The sequence below is a fragment of the Diadema antillarum genome, unplaced genomic scaffold (assembly GCF_040938485.1).
Source record: "Diadema antillarum isolate AM-2024a unplaced genomic scaffold, OU_Dant_1.0 scf00000032, whole genome shotgun sequence".
In the NCBI taxonomy this organism is placed as follows: Eukaryota; Metazoa; Echinodermata; class Echinoidea; order Diadematoida; family Diadematidae; genus Diadema; species Diadema antillarum.
Genome location: NW_027270921.1, coordinates 887746 through 906835, shown reverse-complemented (window position 1 = coordinate 906835; position 19090 = coordinate 887746). Strand labels below are relative to the sequence as shown.

The 19090-nt window shown below is 41.9% G+C and overlaps 2 protein-coding genes across 2 annotated transcripts in view; both read right to left on the bottom strand.

Moving 5' to 3' along the window:
- The window catches only part of LOC139742183 (uncharacterized), a 105363-nt gene extending 99930 nt beyond the window's left edge, over positions 1-5433 (bottom strand). The window contains exon 1 of the mRNA XM_071652765.1: positions 5227-5433. Within this exon, the coding sequence (XP_071508866.1) occupies positions 5227-5433 (207 nt within the window). The remainder of the gene's footprint in view (positions 1-5226) is intronic.
- A 2550-nt stretch (positions 5434-7983) lies between these two features.
- LOC139742176 (coiled-coil domain-containing protein 63-like) lies at positions 7984-18582 on the bottom strand. The gene is made up of 10 exons (XM_071652756.1): positions 18407-18582; positions 17578-17767; positions 16633-16755; positions 15673-15854; positions 15044-15240; positions 14223-14506; positions 13138-13389; positions 11973-12112; positions 10969-11199; positions 7984-8209 (listed from the first exon to the last, which is right to left on the bottom strand). Exons 1-10 carry the CDS (start codon positions 18580-18582, stop codon positions 7984-7986), a joined length of 2001 nt encoding a protein of 666 aa, XP_071508857.1.
- Between the last annotated feature and the right edge of the window lie 508 nt (positions 18583-19090).

Genomic DNA, 19090 nt, shown 5'->3' with positions numbered 1-19090 from the left:
AAGAAGCTACCATTAACTTTATCATCTCAAATGTAATTTTTGTTCAAAAGTGGTCAATATGTTTGATATTTGATATTCTTTGTTCATCAAATAAAATTGCCTTTGCAGAAAGAGAAGGAAAAAGCTCAGACATACAATTTGTACATTACATCAAGAATTTGCCGAGTTCGTTTTTGAACAGCCAGTGATCTGTACACAGTGGTGCAGTTGACTGTGAGTGTTTTGACAATGCTGGCACACGCCTTAGCAGTAATGCCTGCTAAACCACAAAATTGCTCATCCCCCAAAAAAATGAATGACAAATGTTGATATAATCGAAGTATCAGTATTGAATTCTCCACACTCGTGTAGAGATGGTAAGAGAACTGACGCACGGGGCCAATTTCCTATGACCGATCGAGATGAAAGTTGTTCCGTGATACAGTGTACACAAGTGTCTATACCAACATGAGTTTGTGGGGGGCATCAGATCTACAAGAAGAGGATGGCAACTCCAACAAGCATGATGTCCACAGTCAGAGTTTTCCTTCTCTTTGGGGGAGCTATGGCAGCTGTCTTGAATTATGCAATCATCATGAGGAAAAGCCGTAATCAGATTCAGACATTCAAGCCCACACAAATCAAATTCAAAGAAGCTCTGAACCAGCTAAGTTTCCTGTGCCAATTCCAGTCTGAATTACCCAAAATGCAATGGACTTTGATGCCATTTACACTCCCCTCCATAGAGGGCAGTATCATACTTGGAATCAGAATGGCCTTAAAGAGAAAGTGAAACCAAACGGACAGTTACACAATTTAGTAAGACATAGTTACAGTGACAGTTTGGTCAGTAAGAGCACTACATTGTACATATTCAATGTGAATCTGACAACACACACACACACACACACACACACAAACACATTTTAAACATACAGTCACATAAAATAAGGACTGTTTAACTTTCTTTCAGGATTTGGTTCAATTCAGCTCAAAGATATTCCCTCTCAACTTATTCTCCAAACAATGATGTCACTGCTTCATGAGCATAAAGATTGAGAGTAGATCACTTTACAAACTGCCAAATGGTCTAAACTACACTTTGCTTCTCAGTTTCAGCAATCTTTAACAGACCTCTGAAGCTCATACTTCACGTCTGTTATTGTGAAAGAACTTTTCTCCAGGGCAGCTGCATCTTGTCAGCTACTAGCCTGTTGCGACAAAATTCCTTACAATATACCAGGTAGTCATTTTTTTATCTGATCTGCTGATGCACACTTACAACATAAAGAAATTGGTCAAGTGTAAAGTAGATTGTCTCCCCCACTAGCACCACAAAGTAAACCCTTTATCTCTTCTAGAACACTGTTGATACCACAGCTCCTCTCTTTACTACCAACGAATAAAGCAGTCAAATTGCCAAGACCTATCAGCACTATTTAAACACCCAGTAGCAGACCTCCTAACCTTTTTGACTGAAAAATAGAGACGATTTGGCTCAAAAGTAGGAAAGAAAGACTAGATCCCTTTGCAGGAGTGTGTAGTAAAATTATCAAGAAAAATAGGAAGCTCTTACTGAAGAAAGAGCTGGGAATGGTCAAAATTCAGATTCTTTCCTCCAAATTCAGAATGGTTGGGAGGTCTGCAGTAGCATGGGGATTCATGGAGTGAAAAGGTTGGCTCATTACGAATCATACAGATAATCCCCATAATGAATTATGCACAGCTTTATCACTGATCTCTATGTTTTGTTGTGTGAGTGTGTGTTTTTTTAAGTACCAGTAAACACACAGCCGCAGAATTTCAACTAGAGTTAACAATGTAATACCGAAGAGCATACGCCTCGATGCATGTATTGCTGACTGGTGCTGTTTGTGGATTTGATATACAGTACCCTGGTGGGCAGTGAATTGATTGGGTCACACATGAATCCCACTGCTACTGGGTCTTTAAGTTCTTCTGCTATTGAAACTTTAATGCAGGAAAAAAAATCTAGTATCTCACTCTGCCCCCCCCCCCCCTTTGCACAGTGGCACAACTGGACCTACAAAAATAGGGGGAATGGGAACAAGCAAGTATGAAGTCCAGAGATGTCTTGTGCTACAACTTGGTAGGACCTATCTTGTAGTCATTATCATTTCCAGAATGTTCAATAGTAAACTAAATCACTACATATGCAGCGCAGTACTGGTACTCATCACTCAAGATTACGCACATGCAATGATGCAAATTTACATTCTGAGTCCAATAGGGAGGTCCAGAATACTGTTTTATGGGGCAGTGTTCCCCAGGATGGTTTGATAGGATCAGGGAGGTGGAAATCCACCTCCCTGATAGGATACACATACATGAAGTGCACAAAAGTGGATCCTATCAATGAACACTAAATCTAATCAAGTTGTAATATTTCAATACAATAAAGGATCCTGCTCAAGTAGTATCTTGACTACAGACCATACACGAAGTGACTAATTGGACAGGACTACCGTCTCATACCTCTATGTGCCCTCGCATTGTGGTAAAACTTGTCAAGCTTTTTCATCAGCATTCACGTGATTCCTCCACAATTGACCTAATTGTATTAGTCAATCACCCACTCAGGTATAACAATGTGCCTTTGTCCAACAGGAAAGCCACGGTAGCACAATGTAGATTAACCCATTGAGGATGGTTTGCTCTTGCTACAACATGCATCTTCCACAGACACTTGCCCGAGTACACTCAGGACTCATTCTCAACAGGTTAAAGGCACTCAATCGTGGCGAGTGGTGTGTGCGGCACGGAGACGAACGCAACACGCTGCCTCCCCCATTCTGTATCAAATGTAGTGACCCCGAATGAGAATAGCGCTGGCTCAATGGGTCAGCGAACAAAGCGCTACGATACAAGAGAGCTCTCTGTGCTAATCTCCTACCCCAAAATGGCTGTCCGAGCGAACCACGAGAGCTTCCGAATGGACGCACACTCTCAGTGCGCATGCGCATGAAGAGAGGCCAAAAGAGCCACGCGTCTTCTGGCCTCTCTCCTCCAATAATAAACGCAGCTCGCGGTGACAGTATTTGTGTATGGTGCGTACACACACACACACACATCTTCTGGCCTCTCTCCTCCAATCACTGCAGCTCGCGGTGACAATGTTTGTGTATGATACGTACACACACACGCACACACACACACGAGTCTCAGTGGCAGCATTGTCCCACACGTATGGGTATAGCACCGAGTCTGGCATTGCGCAATTGCATGCACAAACTTCGGTCGTTCGGAGATTACGTACCATTAGGGATGACGATCGGCTGCCTTTAAAGTGGATTGGGTCCTCTCTGTAACTTTACTAACAATCAATTTCCAAACATCTGTGCCAATCAGCCAAGAAAGCACTCCAGCAGACATATGCCAAATGGTGAGCCAAGCACAATGGTTTGTGTCTGCTGGCTGGCAACAGCAATTTGCCCATCCATGTAGGCAAATCACTTTGTTATCACTGTCACGGGCCTTCAGAGGGGACAATCCAACCATCAGTTCCTCTGTAGAGCTGTTTTCATATTAATGCACTTAACTGCTTACCGGTACTTCCTGGCCATGTTCAAGAAACCTGAACACTATCAAGTACTGAACCCTAACATCATGCTATACCATCATTGTGCTGGCAATACAGAACTACACAACACATATCGTAGGCCCTGCACACTCACACATCATTTTTTTTTTTCAGACTTTGCTTCAAAGCCATTTGTAATAGTATGCCAGCAATAAAATCACAAGCAAAGTCAAGTTGCATTTTTGTTTTCCACCTAAAATCAATGCAGCATGCAGGCAATATGCAATTACAAATGTATATGCATGTACTTGATTCATTTCATAATCCATTTTTGAGCTTGATCAAAGAGTGTGTGAGATACAGTTAGCTACATTAAAAGAAATGCAACAATCCAACCCTCATGCCTGTAAAATGAGGCGTGTGCAAGAAAGTTAGAAGGGATCCGAGTGATATAACCCTCAGCCATACCATCCCACTTAATATTGTGATGCATTAAATTCTAAATTGTGTCATTTTTCAGTCATTAAATTTGATCTGTATGAAGACGGGCGCTAGGCTGTGGAACATTCTGTAATGGGGAGGGTTTTGGTCCACCCGGCCCCACCAGGGGCTGGGGGGGGGGGGGGGGGGGGAGGGGATCTGGGCCCCATATCATTAAAAGTTGATATGATAGCTACTCTTGCAAAAATAATAATTGTCATGGTAACTGCAAGAATCCAGTTTAAATGATTGGCTGTTGCTATGGGAAGTTGCCATTCAAGTAAGAGTTGCTATCCTCACATCTTTTATGAAATGGGGCCTTGGGGTGGAACTTCTAGTCCTAGAACGTCCCGTCATGTTTTCAGTGAGTTTGCATGTTTTCCTTTTCATTCTGCAGCCAAAAATATGCCCCAGAAAAATTAAGAAAAAAAAAAGAAAAATGTGTAAAAATCAGTGGATAAGGTGGAAAAGAAGAGCAAATTTGGGGTAAATTGAATATACAGTTTGTACTTCAGCAGACATACATAACAGATCACAAGAATAGAAAACTATCAAGTATATATTGAAGGGCTTTCGAATTTGAACACACAATGGTACTTGTATATGGTGCACACCATACACCACAAGCTCATTTCATAAGTTTGTACTTTGTAGTGTACATGCATCGTGTAGGTGTGTCTGCACCCTAATAAAATTAAGTAAAAATAAATTCAACATAAAATAGACATAGCCATTTCTTAGAATGTGTATGTACTGATGTAAAACAGATCTGTTGTCATTTGAATGTATGTGCCTGTACTGTGGAGTGTAACAATAGCCCAGTAATGCAGTATTGTAGTCATAAAAGCAGTAGATGCTAGCAGCAATAAGAGTATTCAATGACACAGGTTTGTGATTCAATTTCATTGCTTGGTATTGCCATTGCCATTGGAATTGCATTTCATTGGATTGCTGGAGACTTTGTAAATTCATGTTCCTGTCAAGGAGAATTGATCAGCAGTGAACGTTTGACCTCTGTAATGATATATCTTTGATTTGATTTGAACAGTGAGTAGCTACACTGAATTGTATAACCATTGAACATGCATTAGACAGAGATGAGTGATACATTTGTACGCACACCATGCACTAGGGATCGGGACAAGGGGGCAACCAACGGCGATTGTCCAATGTTACCACACAGATTTAAACACGTGGGACAACGAATTTCTCACCCACGTACTTACCACAATTTCCGACAAAGATTTGTCGATTCTAGGATCTATCACAGGGATTTCTCTTCTCTCTTTTTCCACCGGCTTCCGCTCGCTGTCAGAATCATCTTCGGAGTCACTTTCGAGAAGCAAAACTTCCTCACGCTCTTCGTCAATTTCCTCGTCACTCGGGGTTGGGGAGGCCACTTTCTCCGGTGAGTTCTGCTGATCGTCCGCCATGATTGCTCTGTGAAGTGAACCCTTGCCTCTGCTCTGCGTCTCGTCTACGTCTATCGATGTATGCATTAAAACCATACGGACGTAAAATGTTGTGTTCACATGCATAGCTCGACGAAGTTATGCTCTAGTTAATCAAAGTGGGGTTTCCCAAAATATTGCGCTATTATCCTTGTTTGTCAATCATTTTGCATTTTTTTTTGCGCTTAGATGTGTGAGTAAAGAGCATTTTTATAATCAGTTCAGGAATTAAATCCACGCAAATTCGGCAAAGCAAAACTTTCAACCAATCACATCACTGATCATCTCACCACACAAAAATAGATTATTAATTATAATACTCACTCGAGCACAATGTACAGTTGTATTAAAAAAAAATACACGAAAATGATTATCAGAGTGATATTATCAGAAAACAAAAAGAAAAATACTCAGTACTACCTTGAAGTACAAGCAAAGCTTACAGTACATGTATATTATATGCAGCGTATATATCCACAAGACATCCACAAGACAAAAGATCACACGAAGACGGTGATATAGTCGCAGATATTCCATATACCCTATGCGTTCAATAGAGTTGGTTTGAATCCCTTTAATTCAATTTATTTCCTGTTATCTGTCTCCACACACCAACCGTCAATGACTGACATCAGCACGCTCTTTTTAAAGCATTTGAAACCGGGGAAAATGTTATTGAATGCGTATGCTTTTATTCGCAGGTAAGCCATATCGTATACCAACCTTTAATTATACCATGCTCATACGGACACAACTGTGCCATTACAAGTATAGTCTCGTTGAAATTTCAGCAAACGCGTGTGTGCCACGGTATGAATTTTAAATTTTTTGTCATGATCTGATCAATTTCCGTGCTTCACACGTTTTCAGATATAACCGAACATTAATCATTTACGGATGTTTCAAAAAGCTATCATTAGGCCTACCTCACTTGATTTGCAGTGATACGAGTATCTTTGCCAGAGTTTACAATACCCCAATTACAATTTGTGGCCAGAAAACATATAATATCAAAACATCATGTTTATGATTTGTCTGATTAGGCTGTTTCCCCTCCACTCCGCGATCGCTCGTTGTGGGTGTTGTCACATTAAACTGACCTCATTGCACACATTTTTATAATTCCATAAACCAATGCTAGTCCATTGCATATTACCAACCCCAATTGGTCTATTCCACCTGAAAAGGGCCCCTTTTCTTTACACAAATCAAAATCCTCCTTAAAAAAAAATATTAACGTTAGTCACACGCGCTAGATAGAGGACTAGCAGGTCCCGCTTTCTGTGTTGCACTTCAGTATATTATAAAGGCTGGCGAGCAAAAGCTAAAGCTGGGATACACGCATTGTGCGTTGGGATTTCTCGCGCCTTTCCCTCGCACACTATATGCAAAGTAAGTTTGATTCGACAAACTTTTCCGGCGTAAAGGACGCTCAGTCAGGAAAAAAAAGGGGGTTGATGAAAATTATTTTGCCGTGAAAGCTGAAGATGGTAAATATGAATTCTTGTGGCAGAGAGTACGGTGAGCTTAAAGGGAAACTTAACAGTATCGTGAAACTGCAGTTAATGAAACAACAACAAACAAACAGCAGTGCAATGTTTGAAAATAGTCAAGAAAGAGTAAGGAAGTTTTAAAGTTTCGTATGCCTTCAAGAAATACGACTCTATATCAGTCAAAAAGACATACGCAAGTAATGCCATTGCCTCATAACGATTTTGCACTTGCGTAATATCACTAAGATTCCTTTTTTTTGGGGGGGAGGGGGTGGGGGACAGTAATTTCATCGATGACTGAGTAACTATAAATCCCTATGAACCTATCACTATGAAGTCATCATTGCGGAGCCATCACAAACCGATTTCAAGAAAATTGAATTTTACGAGGCAATTAAGTGAAGGTTTATTTGCAAAATCATGGGAAGTGGCAATGCAAAATATTGACATCGCCATGCTGTGTAAATTCACGTGTGGTCATGACAGAAAACGTTATCTCGTAAAAAAGAAAGTGTCAAACAGTAATACTTCACGTTATGAGTTATCAAATTGATTTTTTGAAAAGGTCACTGTTTGGTTTGTTAGATTCTTATTCTTTTTGTTCAGATAGACCTCGATATAAGATATATTTTGCAAAGTATCAATTGCAAAGTATCATTTGCAAAGAATCAATATTTAAAGAAGATAGCACTTAGGGGAAAAATCCAATGCGAGTGCCAGGCGGAAAAAAGCGCACCTTTGGCATGTTCGGCATGACTAATGATCTCCTATGAAGCAATTTTCAGTATGAAAACAGCTGAGGAATAGAAGGATTGAATACTTTACTATGTTACCTAGACGTCGGAAAATATAGTGTTATAACGGAAGTAGTCGAATACTGAGGATGTATGTCTGTGAATGTTCTCTGTCATCCAGGTAAAGTATATCATGAACTATAGCAGTAAATCTAGTCAACTGGACTTCTACTTGTAATTTGGAGGAGCAACGTTCCACGTCCTCTCCGGGACGATTTATCAGGCCGACTGATCTTTGGCGGCAATTAAGTTGTTGACCCGTAACAGAGTCGGGGGAATTTTGGAAAGCATCGAAGAATCTTCCGAACTGCCTGATTGTAGGCTCCGGCTAGGTTGTATCGCAGGCCCCCTCCTCGGTTTAGGGATGGCTCCTCCCTTTTTACGTAGATAGCCTCTTTGACTCCCCTTTCGAACCACCGTGCCACACGATCTAAGATGACCACGTCCTTGTTGTCAAAGGTGTGGTTACTGCTGTTCAGAAGGGAGTACAGTATACGGCAGAGTCTTCACATCCAAATGAGCTATACCTCGTCTGTTCTGGTGCATACGTTTAGCTAAGGTCTGCTTGGTCTCTCCTATGTACAGCTCTTCACACTCGCCATCCTTGTATTGGATAGCATAGACCACGTTGTTTTGTTGATCCTTCGGAGTCTTATCCTTAGGATGGACTAACTTCTGTCTCAATGTGTCGGTAGGCTTGAAAGGGACAGGAATATGATGCTTCTTGAAGGTTTTATGCCGAAGGACCAACAAAACAACGTGGTCTATGCTATCCAATGCAAGGATGGCGAGTGTGAAGAGCTGTACTTATAGGAGAGACAAAGCAGACCTTAGCCAAACGTATGCACCAGCACAGACGAGGTATAGCTCATTTGGATGTGAAGACTCTGCCGTATACTGTACTCCCTTCTGAATAGCAGTAACCACACCTTTGACAACAAGGACGTGGTCATCTTAGATCGTGTGGCACGGTGGTTCGAAAGGGGAGTCAAAGAGGCTATCTACGTAAAAAGGGAGGAGCCATCCCTAAACCGAGGAGGGGGACTGAGACACAACCGAGCCGGAGCCTACAGTCAGGCAGTTCGGAAGATTCCTCGGCGCTTTTCAAAATTCCCCGACCCTGTTACGGGTCAACAACCAATTGCCGCCAATGATCAATCGGCCTGATGAAGCCGTGATGAGAGGACGTGAAACGTCGCTACTCCAAATTACAAGTCCAGTTGACTAGATTTACTGATATAAACATTAATTCATACTGATGATGTAAAGGCAGCGAAACTTTCGATAGTCGACAATCGGCATTCGAAGGCGTGAAATCTACAGTATATCCTCGACTGTGTTCATAGTCCACGGTTAAGCTATAACACGAAGTAAAGTGGAATTTAACAGAGGAACATGACATTGCTTCGTCATCAACCATGTCAACAATGACTCCAAAGCTTCTCCATTGCTGACGTAACGATGTCTGCAATATGCAAACCATCGATTTAGAATATGATGGATATCCATTCCTGTATCACTGACATGACTGATGAACGGTATTACACCTCGGTGGTTAGCTTGCTGTCATCCATACTTTTTTTTCAGATAGATGTCGGGGAGAGTCTTGGTTTACGGACCGGTCTCTCTGGTTTACGGAAGCCTGTAAGTGCCACTGAAAAGAAGAGATGATTTCTCGCTTGCTCAACCTTCTCGGGTTCGAGAAGACGAGAAAGCAAGTTCTGAGATCTCGTCTTCTCAACGTCATTCTCGGGTCCGAGAAGTCGAGAGGCGAGATGTGATGTCTCAACGTCTTCTCATTTCTCGGGTCCCTGAAGGCGAGAAGTGAGGTTGTAGAAGGTCTAATGTTTTTGACATCTCGGGTCCTAGAAATTGAGGGGAGAGATATGAAATCTCATCTTCTCCATTTTTCGGGTTCGAGAAGGCAAGGAAGGTGATACATGAGATCCCGTCACCTCGCCTTTTCAGGTCCGAGAAAGCGAGAAGGCGAGCTGTGAAATCTCGTCTTCTCGATATCTCGTACCCGAGAAAGGGAAAAGCAAAGATTCGAGATTTCAATACAAATGAAGAAAGTAGATGGATATATGTCTGAAAAAAAAACTAAATGTTTTGCATCCAATATTAATTGATATCGCATTAGACTGTTTGTAGCTGCCTGTCAAATTGCATTATTTGTTTTATGCATCATAGGATGTGTCATTTATTCGTCCCTGAATGTTGATAACGTAATAAAATTTCTTTGTGGAGAAAAAAAAAATGCAAGATCTCGTCTTCTTGACATTTTGACATCTCGGATCCGAGAAGGCAAGATAATCTTTATGACATCTAGTCTTCTCGCCTTGTCGGGGCGAAAAGAAAAGATGGGACTATTAGTCGCGTCATCTTTCCTTCCCGGAACCGAGAAGTCGAGTAGACAAGATCTGCCGCATCACATCTCCTCGCGAGGAGGCGAGTTGTGAGATATCGTCTTCTCGACTTCTCGGGTCAGTAAAGGAGAGAAAGTCGTGATGTAATATCTTGTCTCTTCGACTTCTTGCGTCCGGGAAGGACAAAAGACGAGATATCACAGTCATATCTCTTCCCCCTCGCCTCCTCGGATCCGAGACTCGGATTTTGCAGTCTTCTTGGGCCTGAAAAGGGCTAATAAGGAGAAAAATTCTCTCATCTTCACGGGGGCTCTTACATTTACGTAAGCTTGCGCACTAGCCAGGAGGCAGAGCATGAATACACATTTTGTCCGTGTGTTGTTGTTTTTCCCCTGTATCCGGAACCGTACTCTCTGTTCAAATACGCTGTAGTATTTAAGTGGAATTACACACTTGAAGAAAACGTATCTTGCGTTGCAAACACGACTCAATTGTGCTTTCTTTAAACGAGGATTTTGCACACAGGGGCTGGCTTGTGAAATAGGTGAAAATGGTTTGCAGTAGCAAAAAAAAAAAAAAAGATTAAGATTGTAATTATTCGATGGACAGGCTCGTAAAGACTAGTATTAAGTATGAAAACTAACGGTAGAGCGAAATTCGTCTATTAGTATTCAGTAGCTATGCAAACTGAGGGCGGACGTACAAATAATTTTGACGAATCAGTTGAAACACGGTCTTGTTTAGCTTACACGTTACCCGCTGGAGTTCAACTGAAGTGCAATACAGAAAACTTGCAGTCCCGTAGTGTGACTATAAAAGCCTTCCCCATTTTCTCCCCCCTCTTAGTTCAGCTGATCGGGTTACGAAGACTCAGTTTTGCTCTGGTTATCGTCCGGGACGTCGGTGGGTGCTTCTTGCTGATTAGTGGGCGTGGTCGCAGGGGCTTTCCCGACATTCTTCCCCCTCTGCTGTTGAGCTTCTAGGCGCTGGAGGCGACGAGTGACCCGTTTCCTCACCTGCTCCAGGGTCAGAGGTTGATCTTTGGTGTTCAGAAAGTCGGCCGACGACGAACGCTCGCTTACGTCAACCTCGTCCCTGTCATGAGCAACGATGGTCAAAAGAAGGACTGTCGTTGTAATCATAACGATAACGTAACGAACACAAACCCATAAGTAGGCCTACCGCTGGAGACATGATGGGTCTCAATGCGATTTAAACTTATCATTGTGGAAAATCAGACTTTCAATGTTGGACAAATAATTCAAAAAGAACGGAGCCACCACACAAAATTGAAGGGGACACTCAGTTGTACTGAAGGTTAATTGATTGTTTGATACAGCTGGTAGAGGAGATTTTGTGCGTGTGAGTGCTCGTGTTTTTGTTTTCTTTGCATGTTTGTGTGTGTGAATTTGTCAAAAGCAGCTTACTTTAGCTTGTTAATTTACGATGTGTTTGATGTCTCTGCGATGGGTCAATATATAGCGTTAATCAAAAAGGCATTTCAAGCAAATAAGTCATGTTCAGTGAAGTGGAAAGTAACATGTCTTTAAAATACATTATACCAAAATTGAACCAGAACTTATACCTATTTGAAGTTTGATTTTTATATTATCTAAGTAATATGACTGTGAGTTAATAATTTTGTTTCCCGTTTATTGCTATCAACATGGTAATCATCAAGTTAGTATGCTTGTTTCATTCTGATTTAGACTGCCATATTATTTGTAGATTTTTAGATATATTATCATCAGCATATCATGCAGTTGATACAGAGAAAATAATCTATAGAAAGAGAGTCGTTTTTATGTGATGGACGGCTAATGATCGATGCTTTGATTGAGATGAGGTCGATATTGACTCTGTGTTACCTGATGGTTGGCGGAACAATGGTTACTTCCACCGACGGGCTAGGCTGGCGGCGCAGTATCGTCACACTCCCGGTCTGTTTAGCTGGAGATCCGTCCCGCCCGTTACCTTGTTTCTCGCTGTTCTTCAAAATCATGGCTTTCTGGTTCCGATAGAGGGCCAAATAATCGTTATGATTAAGGACTAACAGTTTTACATACAGCATACAAAATCACATTAAAAAAAAAAAGAATACATGGTATGGCGTTACGTTTGCTCCCAGGGTATTTCTTGCCAAAGAGCGTAGCGGTACGTGAAATCTTCAGTTTAAAAAAAAATGATGAAAAATGTCCTACAGTTATATCGTTTACATCCGAAGATATGAACGTTTTGTGTGATGAGAATATCTGCCATCACGTTCTGCCTCCATGCGCTCTACAAGAAGAAGAAAAAAAAAAATAGGTGAACTTTGCACCTTTACCAGTGTAACACTGTAAGCACCTTTACAAAGTGATCCCAGTACGACACCAGCCTGCAAGAATCTTCAGTCTATTGAAGGAGGCAGACTTCATCAGAAGAAGAAGACACTGGTTTGAAAGGTGCCAAGTTGCACTTGTAAAGGTGCAAAGTTGAACTTTTTTTGTCAGAGTATTATAGCAGTGTCCTTTAAATGCACAGAGCGTGATTTTTCTGCCAGTATAATTAGGCAATATGCCCGCAGCACATGACATGTGATTTTCTAAAACACAGTATGGACTGGTAAGGGACAAAAGTAGTTTTGAATGGCAAATGTGTGTGGTGAAACTATATGACGTAATGATACATGAACATAAATATTATTATGGTATACATCAAATCGACCGTGAAATACTTTTAAAGGGAGGTTGGGGATAAAAAGCAGACACAATCACGAAAATAGTGCTGGAAACAAATCATCGCTCAAACAAACTTCAGCACAAACACAAAAACTAAACCAAACAAAATGAAGCAAATCAAATCCTGACAATGATAATGATAAATGAAACGAATCATTTAAATGTGTGTGTGTGCATGTGTGTGTGTGCGTGTGTGTGTGTGTGTGTGCGTGTGTGTGTGTGCGTGTGCGTGTGTGTGTGTGTGTGTGTGTGCTGTGTGTGTGTGTGCGTGTGTGTGTGTGTGTGTGTGTGTGTGTGTGTGTGTGTCTTTCACCTTGTGTTCTCGGCATCTGTCGATGAGCAACAGGTCGCTCATGGTGTGTTCGATAAGCCCGAGGTACGACATGGCGTCCAGCTCCGAGATGCCTTCCCGCGCTCCCAGCCTCCTCAGCACCGTCGTCTGGTCACAGCCCAGTTTGCGCACGGTGCTCATCACGGAGGCCATGAGGCGGTGCAGCCGCTTCAGCACCTTCTTGGAGTTGCCCTGAAGCTGGTGGGCCTCTGCCGTGATTGCGTTTGCCTTTTGCTGTTACGTCACCGTTACAAAAAAAAAATGAAAAAGTAGCCAGTTACTTTCTGACAATGTCATTAACAGCTCATTATGTGTTTATATTTCATACAACTAAAATGATTCACCGAAAGTTCGATTCCTGTGAGAGAGAGAGAGAGTCCTCGAAAATTACATATTTTCTGGGTTGTTCAGTCAGCCCTATGGATAACATACATGTCATTGTTCTATACTAATGGTATAGTTATAAGTTTCAGAAGATCGCCAGTAAGACTTGTCATTTCTACCTTCGTGTTGTGATGAACGCTTTATACAGTCATATAGCTGTCAGACAAACGACGCACAAGACAACCACTTTGCGATCTCTTTTAAAGGGGCATTCGATTTTCATAATTTCACATCATGTAGAGATGTAGTATATAAATCAACAGTTCCATGTATAGATTTGTGGAATTTATTGTGGTCCTTGAGCAGAGAAACAATACTTTGAACAAATCTTAAACAAATTATACTGGACAGTGTTGATGACATATATAGGAGCCTCACATATTTGATTGGTATTGTAATTCCATTACAATACCAACTGCTTATCAAGTTCACCTGTGTAGAATGTATGCATGCCATCTTCTTTTGTTCTGCTTCCTTGAGCCCCAACTCATGCATTCTTATCATGCTTATGGTGAGGCTTCCATGTCATCATCCTTGTTCATTGCAATTTGTTGTAAATTTTTAAAACATTCTTATTCATCAACCTAAACACGATAAATTTTGAAACTCTGTGCTCGGTATAACTAATTTATAGCTGTTCAAATGAAATATTCTGAAAATCATCCGGAGGTCTCCTTTAATACCTCAAGCCCTTTCATGATTTTCAGTCGCTCTCCCTCCAGCGCCATTCCCTGGCTGTTGAAGCTGGCCATGTCGTTCTCCGTCTTTTTGATCTCCTCCTGCAGCATCTCGATGTCGTCGTTGATCTCGTTGACGTAGTTGAAGAGGGCGAAATTGAGGCCCTCGCGATAGATGAATCGGCGAACGAGCTTGTCGAGGTCCACCTCTCCCGTGGCCGTTCGAAGGCGCAGGAACGACGACTCGAGGTCGTTGATGTTAGTCTCGGCACTGTCTGGCTGTCCATGCTCTATAAGTGTCAGAAAAGAATAATCATTACCAACCATGAAAATAGGTACCAAGCAATGCTGGAATATTGATAAAGGGGCTAATGTTCGTCATTCTTACGGTTTGTTATTCTGATACACCGAAGTCCCTATAACCACATTGTAGATGTTCGTTAGTCTAAAAAGGTTTGTTAATCCGAGAACAGCGGAGAAGTGCGTTATAATGAACCTTCGGAATTACGAATCCTATTTCTTTTTGAGATTAACACACTTTCGGAATGACATGTTTGTTTGGTTGGTTGGTTGTTGTTGCTGTTGTTTTTTCGGATTTACGAAGCTCGGAAATAACGATCTGCAACCGATAATGGTAGGGACTACGAAAGAGAAGACAGTTAGACATCATGGGCAAGATGTTGATAGTGTCAGACTCTGGTCGGCTATATGAGTTATGGGGTATATAGACATGGACCTACAACTGTAGGTCCATGATAAGGATAAGCCGGCCTTGGGCGACTATACTTGATTCCACGCACGATGTGATCACTTAAAGATCGACTCACTCTGCTTCCGTTTCTGCACCTCGTCGGCCGTTGCCTTTAACTGTTCGGCCCGGTCCTGCGCCTTGAGGTTCATGAAGGCCTTCAGCTTCTCCTCGTGGTCCACGATGCGCTGGAGACCTTTGACCTCGATGTTGAAAATATTCTGATCTTTCTCCAGACGGTCGCTGAGGGCCGCCATCTTGTTGTGCGCCTCGTCCCTGTGAAGAAGATGAAAACACAAGTGATGATGATGATGATGATAATAATGATACTTCCGCTACTGCTGCTGCTGCTGCTGCTGGTATGCTGCTGATGATGATAGCGGTGTAGGTAGTGTTGGTGATGGCGGTTATGGTGGTTATGGTGAAGGTGATGGCGGTGAGAACAAGAAGAATGAGGTTGAGGAGCAGGTATGGTATGATTAACAAATAAGATGAGAGGCAAAAAGAAGAAGAAAAAGAAGAAAAAGAAGAAGAAGAAGAAGAAGTGAAGAAAAGTGGTGGAAACGAGCAGGGTTGTGTTAAACATGTTTAAAACGAAGCTGAATACATCATAATACCTATGTCGAAATCTTTTTAGGTACTTTTCATTGAAACGACATTTATAGGTCCATAAGATGACTATGACTATGAACAAGAGGGCCTACGTACCTGGAATCGTAGGCTGAGGTAGACTGTTCGATTATCTCGTTCATTTCAACCTTAAGGTCGTTCTGGTCTGCGCACATTTTACGGTAGAGGCTGTCGTAGAGCCGCCGCTCTCGGCGCAGCTCTTCGATGCGTTCCCTCAGCTCTCCATTCTTCCTCAGCGCCCGGTTGAAGGTCACGGTTGCCTGTATGAGTCGCATGAGACAAATGACTGTCAGCAAGCAAACTGAGATACTTCCGCAGTGAATAGCTGTCCAATCAATGTGTCTGCTATCATTGGGTTTTATTGCGGCAGAGATTTATGCTCGTACATTTTATATCATATCAGCTGTCAAACAATTATTTGAAAGCTACATGAGGCACCCGAAAAGGAGTGAACTGTTATTGAGTACACTGTCTCGAAAACTGTGTTTGGCGAACTCTTGTACAATTCACACAGGAAAAAAAAAAGTACATTATTGCAATATAGTAGATATTGATTAAAAAAAAACAATTATACTTGAGTATAACACACTTGATCAACTTCCTTATACGTGAATCTGATAAATGTATGTATGTGTTATTATTAATAATTGTCGTAGGGTTTATCTGTTAGACACAGCTTAACCTTGTCAAATCTTCACCGTACTGCCAATAATTGCCTGCTCTCTGAAACAAGAGCGTTGTAGTCCTATGATTATTCTACATGAAATTCCAAGCTTGATTCATTCGGAAGGATATAATAACATCAGCAAGGTCCTGCTCGAAATCGAATCCTTGCATAAGGTATTTATGTCTGGAGATTAAAACTGCACTGTTGTAACGATGCCAACACCTTTACGGCTTCTGTAACCCTGCTGTTTATATAAGTATTAATTCGTAATGATACTGAATAATCAATACAATTATGACAACTCATAGTAGGAAAATGGAATGATGATGACAACAGTTTTGGAGAAAATCATGAGTGAGGCAGAGTATTACCCGGAAGAGCCTGTTTTCCATGACCCGAGTTCTTTTCTCCGTGATCAGGTGATATCGGTTCTGCTCCGAACGGCCGTCATTGACCAGGCGATATCGTCGCACCGTTTCGTCCAAAACACGCATCTGGAAATGAAAGACAAAGTCGTTGACTAATCTTCACATTTCGGCACTTCCCAAAGCAACCGTCTACTCTTTAATCAGACATTGTTTTACACTTTTAGTATGCTGCCATTGGGCTTGTCGATATTTCTGATTTGTTCTGTTTTGCTTTGCTTGATGGCATCAATAGGTCGGCAATATCTAGCTTAAATCGAGCGACCTCACACAGGTCCCTTAGAATAATTGATTTGCATAAAACAAGCTGACCCGCATGTTTCTTGGTTTATAGTCTTAAATGCACATTTCAATTCTCTCATTGTCGCCAGCATTTTGTTTCTCTACTACAAATAGTAGGAATAATTTGATATGATTCATTATTAGATGCCCGTTGTTTTTTCTTATAAATCTAAGTCAAAATTAAATCGTTCACTCTTTCCACTAAATTAAGAAGGTTCAAACGAGGACTCGAGGATATCCTGCCCGAAAGTATATTTCCCAAAATTGTGTTTCTACGATGACTTCACTTTTTTTATCAGACCCGTTTTGTATTATGTATCACATAAAGATGCGACATTTGTATGATAGGCTTGTTTGGTTTTGGTTCTTTTTCATGTTAATGCCTGTTTCAGCCATAGCGGCTTCAGTATGCCGAATAGTTGATTTATGTACCGTAAATGTCAATGTTCCTGGCTCATCGCGGACCCACTGAATCATCTTTTGTTTCTATTTTGGACCCCCACCCCCCGCTCCCCCAATATTGCCAGTGCAACAAACTAGTGGTCTACAAAGCATGTGTCCCCAATCATCATCCCTTGTGTTTGTTTTTATATCACATAGGCTATGTACCTGCTTATTCGCCACTCGTATTTCATCCATCTCACTGGCGCAGAGAGACTTGTACTCCAGGAAGTTTTTGAGAAGTGTTCTCATCAGGGTATCATCAATGGCATCCTTCTGGCACACCCTCAGACTGGTGGCCAGCCGGAGGTCCATGTCCATCTCCGATCGCTCTCTCTTCAGCGACGTGATATGGACACTGTATTGTGAAGATCGGGAGAAGAGAGTTGTTTATCAGTTGAGATCACTTGTTGTTTGGAGGTCCAAAGCGAGAGAATGCGCATGATCTCTTCCGAAAATGCATAAGGTTCGGGGGAAGTAGCCCTCACCCCCCCCCCCCCCCCCCCCTCCACGTTTTTTGGTCTGAACAAAAAAAAAAAAAGTAGATCTGAAAACAATCGGGAAAAACTGCGAAAATAAGACCGAAAAAAAGGTATTGGATACAAAGATTTGGGGAGGGGTGTTACCATTGACCTTGAAGACCTCTACTGATCTGCTGATTCCTCCCTCCCCCTTGTCCGCAGCACCCCCCTCCCCCATCCCCCCCCCCAAAAAAAAAGTTCCGTGACCAACGTTTTTTCCTGTTTTTTCCATCGTGTTTTCCCCAATTTATCAATGAGCCTTCGTCGTTTGGTTACCTTTTTATTTGTTTGCTGGCTTGCTTGCTTCATTACGAGCATTTGATACATTACGTTGATTAATCCGAAAGCGGTAGGCCTAAAATGGTCAAAATAATCCTTTGATTAACTTCTGAAAATGTGAATTAACAAAGAAGCGAAAATTTAGAAGGGAAGTACGGGTAAAGTACTGTAGAACTACTGTAGATCTGGGTACTCACTTTTGTTTTCGGATGATATTCTGTGATTCCTCAAGGTAGGCCTTGCGCTGATTCTTCAGGATGCGATATTCTCGATGTAGCTTGCTCAGCTCCTGTTCGGCCAGAACGTAGTCGGCTTCCGCATCGCCATTCATACTCGGCGTCTCCGCCCTGCGGCGGCCGATAGATGTCGTCATATTGACCTGGATAACACTCTTCTTTTTTGCCTGATTGCACTTTTAATTTAGCGTATTGCAGGCCAAAATGACTATTTCTGATGCTTCATTCCGTGTATCGAGCAACATGCGAGTGTGAGTTTGCGTTTTTGAGTAGAATCAGAGCTGGCGCGTTCTGACTACCACCCCTTTGTTTTCTAGCGCGCGCTCTGTTACCATAGCCATCAACTGCTACGCGCACGCCGTTCATTTTGACGTCACAATGTGTGAAAACGCATGGACGGCAGCAATATGACGTCACTAAATGATGCTGTGTAAATCGAATGAAATACATGCATACGGTATCTTTGATCTTCCCAGAGACTCCAACTCTCCCGTTTTTCGACGGGAGATCTCCCGCTGAAAACTCGTTTTTGCAAAATCTCCCGTTCTCCAGCTTGAGATTCAATTTCTCCCGCCCTGGCTCTGTGTCTCCCGTTGGAAAGGATTTCTTACTTAAGTTATTGCTATCGTATGTTGAAAAAAATAA

What these genes read in the sequence shown, in the direction of transcription:
- LOC139742176 (XM_071652756.1), bottom strand. Translation starts at nt 18,582, where the DNA reads ATGACGACATCTATCGGCCGCCGCAGGGCGGAGACGCCGAGTATGAAT. An exon ending in GGTGCAGAAACGGAAGCAGA is followed by an intron (nt 14,507 to 15,043) that starts GTGAGTCGATCT and finishes TGACACTTATAG; the next exon opens with AGCATGGACAGCCAGACAGT. An exon ending in CAGAGCAAAACTGAGTCTTC is followed by an intron (nt 8,210 to 10,968) that starts GTAACCCGATCA and finishes CCTTCTGAACAG; the next exon opens with CAGTAACCACACCTTTGACA.